The sequence below is a fragment of the Temnothorax longispinosus genome, chromosome 1 (genome assembly GCF_030848805.1).
Source record: "Temnothorax longispinosus isolate EJ_2023e chromosome 1, Tlon_JGU_v1, whole genome shotgun sequence".
Taxonomy (NCBI): domain Eukaryota; kingdom Metazoa; phylum Arthropoda; class Insecta; order Hymenoptera; family Formicidae; genus Temnothorax; species Temnothorax longispinosus.
The window spans coordinates 18,290,314-18,306,988 of record NC_092358.1 but is presented as its reverse complement, the minus strand read 5'-3'; the positions used below and the strand labels follow the sequence as shown (position 1 = coordinate 18,306,988).

Sequence of the window (16,675 nt, the reverse complement as noted above, 5' to 3'; positions counted from 1 at the left end):
ATCGTCCTTGTCCCGTTTTCGCGAACGTGGGACCCGCGCGAACGAGGGACCCGCGCGGGTGGATCGTCTTCTGGAGTGGCGGCGACGAGAACGACGTGTGTGCGCACGGCAACGACGACGACGACGGCGACGACGACTGTCGCAGTGACGGTGATTAAATCGCGCGGACAGTATCGGTATCGGCGGACTCGCAGCGATTCCCGCGTTCTTTCTCGCCCTCCGCGAGACGCGATCTCGTCCCCGTTGGCGAAGGAAACGATATCCCCGTTCCCGAGTGGCGGCGACGAGAACGACGTGTGTGCGCGCGGCCACGACGGCGACGTGCGACGGCGGCCTTCGTTTCGTCCGAGTATATCTGTGCGAGACAATATACAGCTTAGTGCACTAATAAGATGGATACGAAAACGCGTGATTTACTTCGTGAATCTATAAAAATCTGTATACTATAGGATTTAACGAAAACCTTCATAGTTTTGAAGTTCAGGACACTGTAGGTTTAACCGCTGTTAATGTGCCTAATTTATTCAGTCCTTTCCCTGCAATTATAGCACGTTTGCCACTGAGTGGCATTCTTTTAGTTACGACTAAGTTTGCCTTGTAAGCTTTATCAATTTATAAATTGATAAAGCTTAAGGTTTATCAATTTATATATTAAGTTTAATTAGTTAACTGCAAACGGTTTCTGTTTTATTATATTGTAAAAGAGACGTTGAATAAATTACTTTCTATAAAAATACTACAGTAATTTTATCATATACATATATGTAATCTTTTATTTTACCCTGACACGAATAATATACAACCTTATTTCATATACATATATATTTATATACATTAATAAGTTGTATTATTCGTTTAATGCAAGTAGAAAATAAACGTAAAGCAATAATGCATAAAATTATATTAACCTTACTATTTGGATAAATGAACCAGATTGCAGTTGTTCATCGAACAAAAAGTCTGGTTACATTAATGAGATATTGTCATCGTATTACAATCAAACGTTTTGTTGTTCTAATCCAATTTGTCCGGTTACTTCAACCAGAATGCGACTAACCAAATTTGTCTGGTTATTTTAATAAAAATTATGGATCGTTCATTTCTCACCAAACAGTCAGGTTGTTTCAACCAGATTTCCAATTATTTCAACCAAATTTTTTTTTCCGTGCAGAACTATTTGGAAAACTATTTAGAATGGTTTGTAGTTGTTTGTAGTAACAATAATTTCGTTTGTAGTGGAATAATTTAAAAGTTGCAATGTATTTGTAATAAGCAAATTACATATCTTTGTCAATTTTAAAGATATCTCGAATCCGTTTGCGCCATGTGTTTTAGAATCGTTTGTAGTTGTTTGTAGTAACAATAATTTCGTTTGTAGTTTTATCCATTTTGCAAAAACAAAAATTTTTTAAAATCACTCTTACCCAAAATTGAGATATCTGAAATCCGCTCGCGCCATGTGTTTTAGAATCGTTTGTAGTTGTTTGTAGTAACAATAATTTCGTTTGTAGTGGAATAATTTAAAAGTTGCAATGTATTTGTAATAAACAAATTACGTATCTTTGTCAATTTTAAAGATATCTCGAATCCGCTTGCGCCACGTGTTTTAGAATCGTTTGTAGTTGTCTGACAAAAACGATTCTAAAACACATGGCGCAAGCGAATTCGAGATATCTTTAAAATTGACAAAGATACGTAATTTGTTTATTACAAATACATTGCAACTTTTAAATTATTCCATTACAAACGAAATTATTGTTACTACAAACAACTACAAACGATTCTAAAACACATGGCGCGAGCGGATTTCAGATATCTCAATTTTGAGTAAGAGTGATTTTTTTAATTTTTCGTTATTTCCAAATGGATAAAACTACAAACGAAATTATTGTTACTACAAACAACTACAAACGATTCTAAAACACATGGCGCGAGCGAATTTCAAATATCTCAATTTTGGGTAAGAGTAATTTAAAAAAATTTTTGTTTTTGCAAAATGGATAAAACTACAAACGAAATTATTGTTACTACAAACAACTACAAACGATTCTAAAACACATGGCGCAAGCGGATTCGAGATATCTTTAAAATTGACAAAGATACGTAATTTGTTTATTACAAATACATTGCAACTTTTAAATTATTCCACTACAAACGAAATTATTGTTACTACAAACAACTACAAACGATTCTAAAACACATGGCGCGAGCGGATTTCAGATATCTCAATTTTGGGTAAGAGTGATTTTTTTAATTTTTTGTTATTTCGAAATGGATAAAACTACAAACGAAATTATTGTTACTACAAACAACTACAAACGATTCTAAAACACATGGCGCGAGCGAATTTCAAATATCTAAATTTTGGGTAAGAGTGATTTTAAAAAATTTTTGTTTTTGCAAAATGGATAAAACTACAAACGAAATTATTGTTACTACAAACAACTACAAACGATTCTAAAACACATGGCGCAAGCGGATTCGAGATATCTTTAAAATTGACAAAGATATGTAATTTGCTTATTACAAATACATTGCAACTTTTAAATTATTCCACTACAAACGAAATTATTGTTACTACAAACAACTACAAACGATTCTAAATAGTTTTCCAAATAGTTCTGCCGATTAGAATTATTTAATTTTTAAATAATTGTTATTGCCGCATTTACGACTACATGAGTGAGACACGCTAGCCGATTTCTGATAATTATTTGAAAAATAGACAAATGTTTATGAACAGAACTCTTCGGAAAACGTTCGGATACATTAAGAAGTACACGAAAAATATTTTGATGTGAGATATCTCAATTTAGGGTAAGAGTAATTTTTTTTAATATTTGTTTTTTTTATGGATAAAACTACAAACGATATTATTGTTACTACAAACAACTACAAAGGATTCTAAAACACATAGCGCAAGCGGATTCGAGATATCTTTAAAATTGAGAAAGATACGTTATTTGTATATTGCAAATACGTTGTAACTTTTATATTATTCAACTACAAACGAAATTATTGTTACTACAAACAACTACAAACGATTCTAAAACACATGGCGCGAACGAATTTCAAATATCTCAATTTTGAGTAAGAGTGATTTTTTTAATTTTTCGTTATTTCCAAATGGATAAAACTACAAACGAAATTATTGTTACTACAAACAACTACAAACGATTCTAAAACACATGGCGCGAGCGAATTTCAAATATCTCAATTTTAGGCAAGAGTGATTTTTTAAAATCTTTGTTTTTGCAAAATCGGTAAAACTACAAACGAAATTATTGTTACTACAAACAACTACAAAGAAAATGCTACAATTTCCTTTTTTTAAAAATTCATTTTGTTAAAGTCGGGTGCCCACTTCACGTACCTTGCGGCGTGGCCTTGTTGATTTTGAGATCGTTGTATTCCTCTGCCCCCGTTCCGTGGAGCTGACCATCCTCTTCGCGGTGCTTGGCCGTAGAAATTTTCCTTTCCGCGATTTGTCGCTGTTCTATATCGTCCTGTTTGTATCGCGTGTACGTCTGAGTCTGGTGTGGCCATGGTTGGTATTAGTGTTCGAGTTCGACCCCGTGTTTACAATGTTTGGCATCTCTAGACCAGCAGCTTTGGCGTCGGCAAGCTCGACCGTTTTTGCCAACTGTACTAAATTTTCGAGAGTTTGTTGGCCGATGCCTTTAATAATTCGTACCTGACACGTTGATTATATACACCCGTTATCAATTGATCCTTCCACTGGCTATTTACTTCGTTGGTCTTGAATTGGCATTTCAATGCTAGGGATCTCAGGGCTGTCATAAAATCTCGGATTGACTCGCTACTACCTTGTCTTCGTGCTCGGAACGTGAACCGCTGTAACTGTTGATTCGGCTTCGGCTGGTAGTGACTCTCGAGTTTTTCTTTTAATACCTCGTACGTCAAGGACAACGGTGTTTCGGTTTCGCAGATCGCCGGAATTTCGGCGAACCTTTTTGAGACACGTGCGTCAACAGTAATGCTGCTTTCTTGTCCGCTGCGATATTGTTCAATGTAATGAACGCTTCCAATTGTTGTACAAACGCACTCCAATTTTCTTCTTTACGGAAAGGCTCTATATGGCCAAACCACGATGCAGCCGCCATGGCGGGTTCTTCGCGTCCTTCGAGCTCTTCAGTTTTAAGTTTATTTAATAATTCAAGAAACGTCCCTTGTTCCTTTACGAAGCAAGAAAGTTTTTTTCGGATCCCGTCTGTAGATGTATTCCCTTCGTAAATCACATTCCACCGTTCACAAATTTCCACCAACTGAACCTTGGTTAACGAGTAAATCCACGTGGTCTTTCCACTGTACACCGCGTTTTCGATAGTTTCCCAGTCCATACGATCGTCTTCACAGCGCCTCAGCGCGTTTTAATTTACCGTTTAATTTATACGGTGAGGAGATCCCATCCTCGTCGCCACTGTGGGATATTAAGAAAGGACACAATTATTGCTTATTAATGCGCCTTTTTTTCGGTGTGTGGATACAAACTCCGAGCCGTACACCTAACACCAGTACTGCTCGGTGACGACTGTCCGCTCATCACCCGGTCCACGCACACACACTCGCACTCATACTCGCACACCGCTGACACACACATACCATCTCGCGCTGCTCGTACGGATACTACAATTAGAAATCAAGCATCTATCACGATTAAATAGATATAAAACCTCCCGTCATTTAATAATTATGCGAATGTCGTATCAAATTCCCATTAAAATAAAATCTGCTTTTGAATTGAAAAAGTTTAAACTGAACGCGCTAATCGAAATTCTCGATTTGCAGGAGGAGTGCGCGTCGATGATGCAAGATCTCAGCGATAAGATCAACAACAAGCACCACGAGGTGCACACGCATCCGCTGCTCTCGATCTTCAAGATGGCTGAGGTTGAAGTGAAGATGCCGTACAGCAACGAGGCGGCGATCTCCAGGTCGTCGTCGGCGCTCCTTGTCATTCTGTTCGCGATCAGCCTCTTCGGGTCGACGTGTCTCTTCGGCTCGTGACAGGGACATCAGGACGTCGAGAAAAATCTGTATCGAGTGTCCCCCTCGCGGAGGATCGCCACGTGTCGCGTGCGTGTAGTAGCAATGGTCCCGACAACGGGACCACCCACTCGGACGAGAGAGGACTCGTGGCCTTGAAGGGCGCAGATCAACGAAGGGAAGAAATCCCCCCCGCCTACCCCTCGATCGCCGTGCGGATCGGAGACAGATCGCAGGGATCATCAATCGGCGGATTCGCACGGCGATCCCCAAACACGTTCCCGGTTCCCGCCGATCGCGGATCGCTCACCGCGCCGTTGAAGATATTATTAAATATATATTGATATTTAATGGTATTTTTGTTACACTGTAACCTCGACAGAGCGTCCTCGAGCCTTGTCCTTAACTCTTCGACCGTCACAGCTCGCATGACTCCGGATTTAACGTCGAACATGCGATGATTATTGTAATTAACATTAAATTATTGTAACCAAAGTTATTTTTCTTCCAAGATGAAATTCTTTAAAAAATGTGTTTTTATTTAAAATATGAAATTTATGTATAAATATATATTTTTCAATTGTTTATTTTTTACAATAAATAGAATAAATTAAGTACAGTTATTAAGGCACCAATGAGAATATAATACATCTTTATATATAAACTGCATTAAAACTCGATTTTGGGGGGTTACCTAGTTTTATTTTCAAAACACATATTACTTAGAGAAAATAGCAAATAGATATATACTTTTATAGAATATTCATTGCATGTTCCGACATTTCAAAAGCACTTATTATATAGATGCTAATATGTATGTGGACATGGCAGTTGAAAACACTGTGCCTAACTGAAGATACTGCAGTTACACTGTAGAAAAACAGTGTTATTTGCGCTACTCGAAGGGTTAGTGACGGATGATCGATGATGCTCTGGACGATCGACGCCGCTTTGAGGTCGAGCTTGATACGAAAACGAGATTGACACGGAATGCATTTGTCAATTGTACGCGAAATCAAGTAGAAATCATCGGCCAAATTGCGTTTTCATTTTACGCGCTCGACAATTCCCGCCGTCAAAAGTGTCTTGCGAACGAGACTGTTGCGCGATCGACATGCAACCGACGTAACTTGGACACGAGTTGCATCGCAAGTTGACCATTAACAATCGACACGCGGTTACTAATGATGTTTGATTACATGATGATTTACGGGCGAGTGATTGGCGGAGAATAATTAATGACATATATGAAAACTGAGAAATATTGAAAAATGAGTAATCGAGAGATTTTTACGTTCTAACGAGATTAATCAATATATATAAATTATATATATGTTCTCTATATATAATGTATATATAAAAATAAATGTTCTCAATGCCTAATCTTGATTGGCAGACAGGATTACAATCATTACTTAGAAAAGCGGATGATTAACGCGAAGTCCGTGAATAGATAGGAACATTTTGTTGCAAATTGTTGAAATAAAAATATTACATATATACACTCGAAGTGTTTTATTTTTAAACGTTGAGACTCTTCGCACAATTATAATCTTGTTGACATTATATTACGATGTTAATCCGAATGGAAACCAAAAACAGTTTTGAATTAATTCGCGCTTTTGATGCGACAGCGGCAATCTTGACAAATTAATCGAGAAAAAAAAATAAAAATAAAGAGAGAGAGAGAGAGAGAGAGAGAGAGAGAGAGAGAGAGAGAGAGAGAGAGACATTAAAAGTCGCACTTTTTTGAAGTTGCACTTCAAGAGGCATCTCAAAATGTAAAATTGAAGTAAAAACGTAAAATCGCTCGTGGAAGATCGACGAGAGAGTTAGGAGCAGAAAAGCGGTGGGTGCGATTCGCGATCGTTCGGAACGAGAGAGTACGACGTGTGTATAATAAATCGACCGTAACGCGAGAGGCAGTCTGTATAAATGGCTAAGCACTAATCTACTGTATAATTAACGGCCAAGCAACGCAAACCTCCTCCCGTACTGGACCATTAGGTGTTTGTTAAAGTTGAAATCTAAACCTTAAAACACACGCGCGTCTATACGACGCGCGGCTCGTCGACGAGAGTGTGTAGATAAATGTAGATTGTTGATAGCGACGTAAGAGCAGAAAAAAAGTGTGTAATAGAGGTAGCCTGGGGAAATGTAGTCGAGCGAGAAAAATCGATCGAGGCCCGCTCGTTTTCAAGTTTCAAGTCGCAACCGATGTATACGAAGTATCCCGAGTCGATCTCGACGGTCCCGACGAAAATTCTTTTTTCTTTCTTTTTTATTTTCCTCATTTTTTTTCAAACTGTATATATTCAAGTTGTAAATATCCAATCACCGTAGAGATGTACGGGGTGCCTTAGAAAATCTAAGTCCTAAGAGAGGGCAAGATGTCCAATCAAATTTTCGCTAAATAAAACACGGCCTCAGAGAACTTGCTTAGATAATATATCGCCTTAATATCACACATATAGATTTAGAGAAATCAACGCAAATCCGACAATCGAATTTTCAACTCGTCATGCAGCAACTGTACAATTAATCAAACCTTTTAGATGTGATTGTTTTTTTATTTGTAACAAGAGAAAAAAAAGCAACACATCTGCTCGTTAGATATGAAGTGCTCCCGATGTAAGTGTACTTTCGGTTTTTTTTTCTTTTTTGAACATTTCCTTGTCCGTCATATATTCGTGTCATCGATTATTTTATTAGCCGATGGCGCCGATAAGGGAGGCGCATTTCAATGCGAAACGGCGTGGCACCTCGCGTCGCGCGTCTCCGTAATTACGGCGCGCAATGTCAGTAGTTCGTGACTGTGGGAGGCACCCTGTATAAACGGTCGATTTGTCAGGCCGGAAGACGAGAGGGGGATACGAAGCGGAAAACTTGTAAACGGCGGCCGAACGCTTGACATTTACAAATTACTCAGAAATTCACGAGCTGGAATTATTCAGCAGCCGGAGAAAATCCTCCCGCTGCTGCTGGCTCGATCATAATCTCGATACCGGCGATTAATAACCCTCGGGATTCCGATAATTATCCCTCGCTCTGCGACAGACTCGTCACTGCCCCACCCATTTTCTTTTTTCTCTAAACGATACTAAAGCGTGGCTGAGTTCTCAGTGTTTCAAGAATTTGAGAGACGATTTCATTTTGCTAGCATTAAATCTCGACTATTTTCCATTATTAATTTATTTCGAACGGAAGTGTCTTAATCACTTTTATCTAATACAATTCCAAGATCGTCAAGATTCAATTATCGTGGATCACAAATGTGAAATAGCTGAATATAAATTTAATGATAAAATGTCAATCATAATTTAATATTTTTTGTTTCAATTACTTTACCACGAAAGATTAACACAATTACGTTATATATAGCTTGTGATCTAAATATTTACACTATTCTTTCTCGAAACACTCAACTCGTTGCAAAAAATGCGACAAAAGTCAATACATTATCAAATAAATTTTTAAAATTCCATTTTTTTAAATTACAGATTTAAAATGTTTATAATTTTTTATCAATTTTAAGTTCTTTATAATTTATCTATTAACTACCTGCCTCGTTGTTTCCGAAAATAATATCAAAATGTTATTGAAAATATTTTCGAAAATGAAGAAACAATCAATAAACGAAGAAACTAATTCCTGAAAAGCTAAATACAGATTATACAATCAGTCGTTGATGGAAACGCGAATATAACGATTACTACGAAGACTTCTGTTATCCTTGTGACTCCTGTTAGCCAAATAAAGTGACGAGAATCCGTTGGACGGAATCTTGAGGATTATAATCGCGCTAAAGCTTCAGGCGAATCCGGGAGCCGCTGAAGTTAACTAAGGAAAACTCGCTAGACAATGTAGCGACAGGAACAATACGGCAAATAAATAGAGCCCTTCTATGCATACGATATATTCTATACATATACGTTATGTAAGTGCATATATATATATATATACATAAAATATAAATATAAATATAGGTAATGCGAGACGGACAGTCAGCGCGTTCTGGCTGCCATATTGTTTGTACATGGACGACAAGTGCGAATTAGATGACAAGTTGTAATACGGCAATTCAATTAGGTGCATGGCATTCGTCGATCTAGGCGCTAGTGTAACTACCGCCTTGTGTGCGTGTGAGTTCTGCGTGCGAAATATATGAGAGTGCGTTTGTGCGTGCCAATCGTTCCCCGCGCTCTTCCCTAAATTATATTACATTAAATAATAATAATATATAAATCGCGCTATTATCATCAGATTATAAAGCGGTTATAAACGCGCGAATGCCGGCGTGAATACCATTTCGTTCTTTCGTATTCGGTTTTGGCGGTAATTATTCCCGCGTTATAATTTAATTCGCGCTATTATGTGTATCGTAATTTCATTATTTCCAATCTCGTTGCACAGCAAAAATTATAATCAGGTATCATCATTCTCTTCAATTAATTTTATTTAATTTTTGGCTAAACTGTGTCCAGTCGTGCATATTTATCTTTGTAACAATTCTTCTAAATTTAAAACTTAAAAATTAAATGTTAATTTTTTAATAACCACATCTTTATACTATTTATAAACTCTATTTTGCGCTATACAAATAGAACAGATAAAAATTGATATCCGACACGTAACAGAAGTTGTGATACAAAAAGAAATAAAATAAAATCAGATTTATAATAATCTGATCGTCTGATACACTGACAGATCTCTCTTCTTGACACGTTTATTAATTTTAATTATTTAAGTATTATTTAATAAACTAGGAAAGGATCCTATTAAATAATGACAATTTAATTAAATTAAAATTATTGAATAACCGAGAAAAAGCGCGAGGCAGATTGTGCGTGCGCGACGTGGTAAAGCAATAATGTATAAAATTTATGAATCGCGGGCACGTCGCTCAAAGAGACGGAAAATGTTAATGTCACATTATACATACGCGCACGTAGACAGGAATATAATATATGTTGATTAGTTAGAGAAAACGGCGAGACTAATCGTTTCAGCGGCGGCGAGATCGGCTCTTCGGGGACGATCGATCGAAAAGCGAGAGAGCTCTTTCGATGAACTCGATCGATCTCGAAGATGATGGACCAAACATGCGAAAATCTCGCGAGAAACGTAGATCAAGGTTGACGGGTCTCTCCTTTTGATTTACGGTGCGAAAATAAGATGAGTCATCCATATCGAATAAATGCGCGGAGTGTCTCAAACCTCGGCCATTGATTTTTACATTATGGATATAAACCTAATTAAGATGCATGCGCGATTATAATGCACGCATAAAGAATTCAACGGAGGCACGATTGAATTAGTTTAATATGACATTTGGTAGAAATGCAAATTGCATATTTTATTGCTCCGAATTGTGATTTCGTTAATTTAATGCCCATATTAATTCATTGTATTTTAATTGTGTATATTTTCACTAATTATATTCTATGGAAATGTCACAGCAATTAATTCTGCACATTTAATCGCATCTATATTTTAATTAATATAATTAATTAAACGCGCATACGAAATCACGCCGGTATTTCCACTTGGAACATCATCGCGCTCGTCATTCCTTGAGAACCCTAAATTCGACCTTGATCGACACGAAGGGGGGTGTCCCGAAAATGGCGTAATAACTCACGGACTCGGCGGAGTTTGCTTGAAGTTTAAACGCTCGCTGCATCGGAATGTAAATAAAACTGCGCGCGGAAAGAAATGCCCCTATAGACGATCCTAGATCGTCGGTTATAGACGCACGAATCAGCCGATAAGAACCATTACGCTCAATTACTACTCACTGGCAAGGTACTTTTGACGCACTGTTCGCTAAGACGGCGAGTAGCTTTAATACTGCTGCATTCGACGGATGCAACTTTCCTCCACGAAGCACGGGCAGCTGAGTAGAACGATATACCGTATCGATACTTCGGTCATATATTTGAGAACAAATTCTATTTTACTATGGAAACATTTTTGTATACAAAATTAGTATTATATATTTCATTATATATCCAATTTATTGGCAAATCTCTATTGCCTTTCTCTCTTTTTTTGCACTTCTTAATTTTATTTCTTTTTTTATACTCTACTATTTATTTGCGACCTTTTGCAGATGTCTCGGAAAGAATAATATCTCGTAATTTCTTATTTTCTCAACGAACATTTGGACTGTACATACGCGCGTAATCATCATTAATGTACGCTAAGAGCTGCGCGTGTATCTATTCATGGCCATCTCATATGATCCAGCTGAATCAGATAATCAAATATCCGACGCCAAAGTCGGAACTACACGCGGCCTAATTACTCTCTGTAACGTATTGCGCACTAGATACACGTGCATCACGTCGAGAAATCGCGATTTCGACGGTCAACGATAATGAGCTATCCACCTTGCGGGAGAATCATTCTGCAGATCTTACAAATATAGCGAAATACATCAGAGAGCCTGTCCTGCTGCATTTTGTTTTGGATTTAATCTTGAAGTAACTTATTGTTAGTAGAAAAATTACAGCATAACGTCAAATATTTTAGTTAGTATAATTTACTAAATGAAAAATTTTTTTCTTAATTAAAGAAACATAATAAATCTTTTATCTTTATTCATCAAATAATTTTTTTTAATCTTATTTTAAATAATTTTTTTATTTCTTATACGTCTTAACATTTTTCTACATTATTGTTAGTAATTTCCGTGCTTCGTGCGAACGTGAGGGTGACTGCTTAACTGTAAAAAAAAACGACGCGAGAGCGATGCAATAATTACGCATGCATGCGAGATCGCACACGTGTGTGTGTGTATGTGTGTGTGTGTGTAAGTGTGTGAAAACCGATGTGTCGGAGAGCATGGCGTTACTGTAAAGAGCTTGCTTTGTGACCGCGATGTTACTTTGTGACGACGTGACTGATGCGACGATCTTACTTGAGAGAGAGTTGGTAAACTTCCTCATGTTCCTCAAACTTAGCCGCCTCTTGCTCCCGCATAAAGTTTATATTGCATTTTGCTTGATTACTAAGCTTACAAGACGATGTGATACGTTTAGTTTTACTGGCAGTTAAGATCCAGTGGTTATCTACAAGCTTACTTTGTTGAATTAAATAAATTTGTTGATAGATTGATCGTTAATGAGATGTAAAGAAATAGCGGTCAAATGTAAATTACAAAATTCAATCTTTAAATATAGAATTCAAAGGAGCCTTTAAGTCTCTAAAAATTATGTTGCTAGTTATGAAGTTTGATATTGTTTTACCTTATGTTAAAAATTTTAGTACAAATTGTTTTACAGTAATTTCTCAAGCATTTCGGTTACACACACAGTGAATCCTGACTAATCTCATAACTCACACCAGAGAACCAACCATTACTCTCTCAAGCAAACTCCTTAACGAAGTAATATCGTGATTGTAAAGTAACTTCTGTTCACGGTATTAATTCTTCCAAACAAGCTGCGGACGTGGGTCTTCGTACGACTCGTATATGAATTCTAACTTCCTCGTGTATCACATTGTACATGGACTGTGTTGCGAACCATACACCGATTACTGATCGATCGAACTGATCCAACAGCTCAGCGGAATTTTCGTGAGAATTTGCAGAATTTCTTTTACAAGAATACTCCGCAATTTCTCGTCTGTCGTCAATTTGATAAATTATCTTCAAAAAATGTATACGGAGAGTGATTCGAAAGATTGGTTTTCGAGCGCAAATACAATCGAAAACGTTCGAATCACGCAAATTGATTTCGGAATCAAATATGATCATTTATGAAACTGCGCTCGTTTGCGTTCGAGCCATGCATATCATATTTCTTTAAGAGATACCGTGTGACCGTTAGGTTAATGAAATACGTCTTTAATTAAATAGAAAACCTTTTTCGTTCACTTGAAAAAGCGAGGCCGAGTTTTTGGAAATTGTTACAGCGCCACAAAGTGGTTTTAAAGTTTAAGAATTTTACAATTCTAGTTACACGAGGTTCCCGAGACTTAATAAATATGTAATAACTGATGACATATTTGTTAAGATGATCAAAGAAGCCATCATGAGTTCTGTAACGAAAATAAAAGAGAAACGCTTCAATAGTAATTTTACAAAGATATTTCTTTTAATATGTATAAACAACAAATGTTTACCACTTATATTGTTACAACGCTCTAAAAGTGACGTTGCGTATTGAAGATACTTTTACAAAACGACTTTGTTACTCGATGTAGCGCTATTAAAGAGATATCGTATGATTAAAAAGAAAAAAAAAACGAAAAAGATGCGTCGTACATACGAACGTAATACACATAAAATAATTTACCAATAAGTATTGTTAAATATATTACTACAACTATATTACTAAATTACAGAACTTTCACTGCGCGCGTCTTTAAGCCGTATGCATCGACATCAATTATGTACAAAACGCATTAATATGCGTTTTAAGTAATACAAAAAATACAAATTAATTAAATTAAAATATATATTAAATCACTAAATACATATCTTTATCTCGATTAAATAAATTAAAAAATAATGAAGAGAAGTTTATTTATCCGCGTATTTTAATAAAATCTAATAAATCATATTAACGTTTTGAGAGACATTTTAGTATTACAAAAATATCTTAAATATTTAAGTACAATCATGTATTGTAGTTAGTATTACAAGATTTAAAAAATTTTACTTAACTGTCTACGATAATGATACTTATATTGGATGCATAAAGGCTTAAAGTTCTGCAGCTTTATAATGCAAACGAATAGAACAATCTGTAACCGTCAATTACGTCGTATCCAACGAGATCCGTCATCCTCTTCCAGCCTCGTGCTTCGAGATTCTCGTCGCAATAATACGCAATTAGTAATTACTAGAATCTTATTAAGATGTTAAAATGTATTAATTAATTTAGTTATTAAGCAATTGCGAAGTACGAAGACCCGCGGTATTGTTTATACCAGCTATATAGATTTCGAACATTTTACCACAAATGAAGACGAGTGAATCGCCGAAATATTACAATGGCTACTTGGTTATTTATTAATTATTGAAATTAATTAATTCCTTGCGTCACTACCTAAGTTATTTTAAATTATGTAACAATAAAAATTATTTATCAAAATAAATTAAATTACAAAATAAACTTGATTGACGTAATATATATAAAATAATATATATTACGTTTCTCTTTTATATATTCTATACATCACAGTATCAATTGATAATCGCGATGGACATAAGATCAGACATATCAACCATACTGTATAATTTAACATTTATATAAAAGCTATTTTATTATCAATTTTTTATTAATCTGATATTTTATTTCATGAAAGATATCTATAAAAATTAGAAAGCGCAAGGAATTAAATGTTAAGTTTTACTGCTCGAAGCCGAGGATAAAGATGGTGGTTCCAATTGAACATATCAAAGCCTCGGATTAATACCAATATTCGGATTTCTACTCTGGTTTCACAGATTAAGTTTTTTCGACGCTTATTCTCGCGACAGGAAACACATGAGAGCTCGCGAAGCGGCTCGATCGCGCGGTGATGCGCAGCTTCCAAGAATTACCTTGGAGATAATGTATGATCTGATATAAATACGCAGGAAAATCCTGTGCACTGGAGCTATCGTTTATTTATTCGATACATAGCCAATCATCCCCTTTTATTTAACACATTGTCCTTTATTTATATTTTTTCTTTAAATATATGATTTTGTATAAATTATATTAATTTATATATGTTATATTTAATTATACAATATATATACCTTTATAAAAAATTATAGCGTTATAGTAATGCTTAACTATCTAAATTCAAAATGATTAATATAATACATATAGTCAGTAAGTTATACTTAAAATTATTAAATAGCTAATGCAAAATTTTACGCGATGTTCATAAGTCTATGATTATTACAAGTGGATAAAATGTTAATTAATTCAAATCTATTTATATACTAATTTATATGCTATTTATATGCTTTCATTTTCTATATAAAGCTAAATATATTAAATACATTATTAAATACAAATATTTATTATAAAATATATTATTGTAGTCAAACTTAATTTAAAAAAAAATTTGTAAGTAATGCAAAAAGAAACAAGTCATTCTTTTTTTACAATAGCTAGAAACTTGCTAATCATTAAAGGAACGAAATTATTAATCGATTTCGGACTTCGGAGGATGTACATATGAGAAAAGTGGCCTCTCGCATTTCATTTATGAACTATTAACTAAATTTTAACTTACCAGTGAAGCTTTGGTTCTTCGTTAATTGGATTTGAATAGTTAGTTATAAAGAAGTTGGTTATTATCAAATTAAAATTAATTTCGCATAACTCGATTTTTCTTTTCTCGTTGTCAATAGTAGGGGAGACCGGAGCTAACTCGACACTATTTTTTCAAAGGCAATTTTTAATATTTAATTAAAATTTTTAGGCAAATTCAATGGTATATATTTAAAGAGTGTTCCTTCAGGTACAAAATTGATTCGGAAAGTTTTGCTGTACGTCGCTTTGTTTTGCCGCCAGGAAAGGAAAAGTGACGCAAAGACAAATTTTCGAATTGAAAAATGCCGGGGCAAACGGCAAACTCGACACCCCCCCAGAGCAAACTCAACACTTTGTTTGGTCGACACAATTTGATCTGGAACTTATTTTTTACCGTCTGAAAATAAAAATACATTGTTTATTGTGTATTTAAAAAGTACAAAAATTCGGAATAAAGTAGCTAGAACAATCATTTAAAATAATGAGAACAAAAAATTGTTGAACTTTCAATTATCTTCATCTAAACTCATGTCTGAAAAACAATTAATGCAGGTAAACTCGCGATCGGACGTGCGCATACATTTGTCATGAGTCATACGGCTGCACGACAAGCATCGTTTGTTACTGGGAGCCGACGAAACAGAGTGGTGTTGACTTTAGCCCGGACGTCGTTTTTCACTTTTGTTACTTCAAAAACATGAAAATTATGAAAATATCCAAAAACGATTATCGGATTCATATAGAGCGTCAAATTTCCCGTGAAAATCACTTACATATAGGTTTGCAAGAGTAAAGCTCGATAAAAGAGTAGAAATTTTCGAGAGATCAGAAAAATTACTTTTCACTGTCAAAAACGCTTATGTCGCGCTAAAAATTACACCATAACTCAAAATTTCATTAAATCCCGTTGATAATACTAGCACATAAAGACGCATTTACAGTAGGAAAGGCAAGTTTCTAACGATAGATTTAAATTAGCAAAAAGTCTAGTGTCAAGTTTGCCCCGATGTCGAGTTAGCCCCGGTCTCCCCTATGCCTGAAGAAGATATATAGTTAACAGCTTCTAATAAAAGGGGAAAGCTTCTGTATCGACTGCAAATATGCTCAGAAAAATATACAATTCCGAAATATTTCTTGATTTTACATCATTTCTGTCAAAATAAAGAATAATCATTCTATAATCAATAACGAACATACAAAAAAGTATAAGTCTAATGATTTTCTAAGCTAGTTAGGTTGTATAGTATTTACAATCAGATGGCGACAGTGGATATTTTAGCACGTTGCTTCGTCGATATTCATTATTTTAACGACAAACAATCGCTTTATCGATAAGTTTACCATAATAATCCAGATTTTCATCAATAATTGTCATTTTAGTTTATATTAAAAAATGTATTAAATGA

At 35.4% G+C, this 16,675-nt stretch overlaps 1 protein-coding gene across 1 annotated transcript in view; it reads left to right on the top strand.

Moving 5' to 3' along the window:
• Gfrl (Glial cell line-derived neurotrophic family receptor-like) overlaps window positions 1-14,618 on the top strand; it is a 101,726-nt gene extending 87,108 nt beyond the window's left edge. The window contains exon 12 of the mRNA XM_071778485.1: window positions 4,810-14,618. Within this exon, the coding sequence (XP_071634586.1) occupies window positions 4,810-5,028 (219 nt within the window). The 3' untranslated portion in view covers window positions 5,029-14,618. The remainder of the gene's footprint in view (window positions 1-4,809) is intronic.
• The last annotated feature ends 2,057 nt before the right edge of the window (window positions 14,619-16,675 follow it).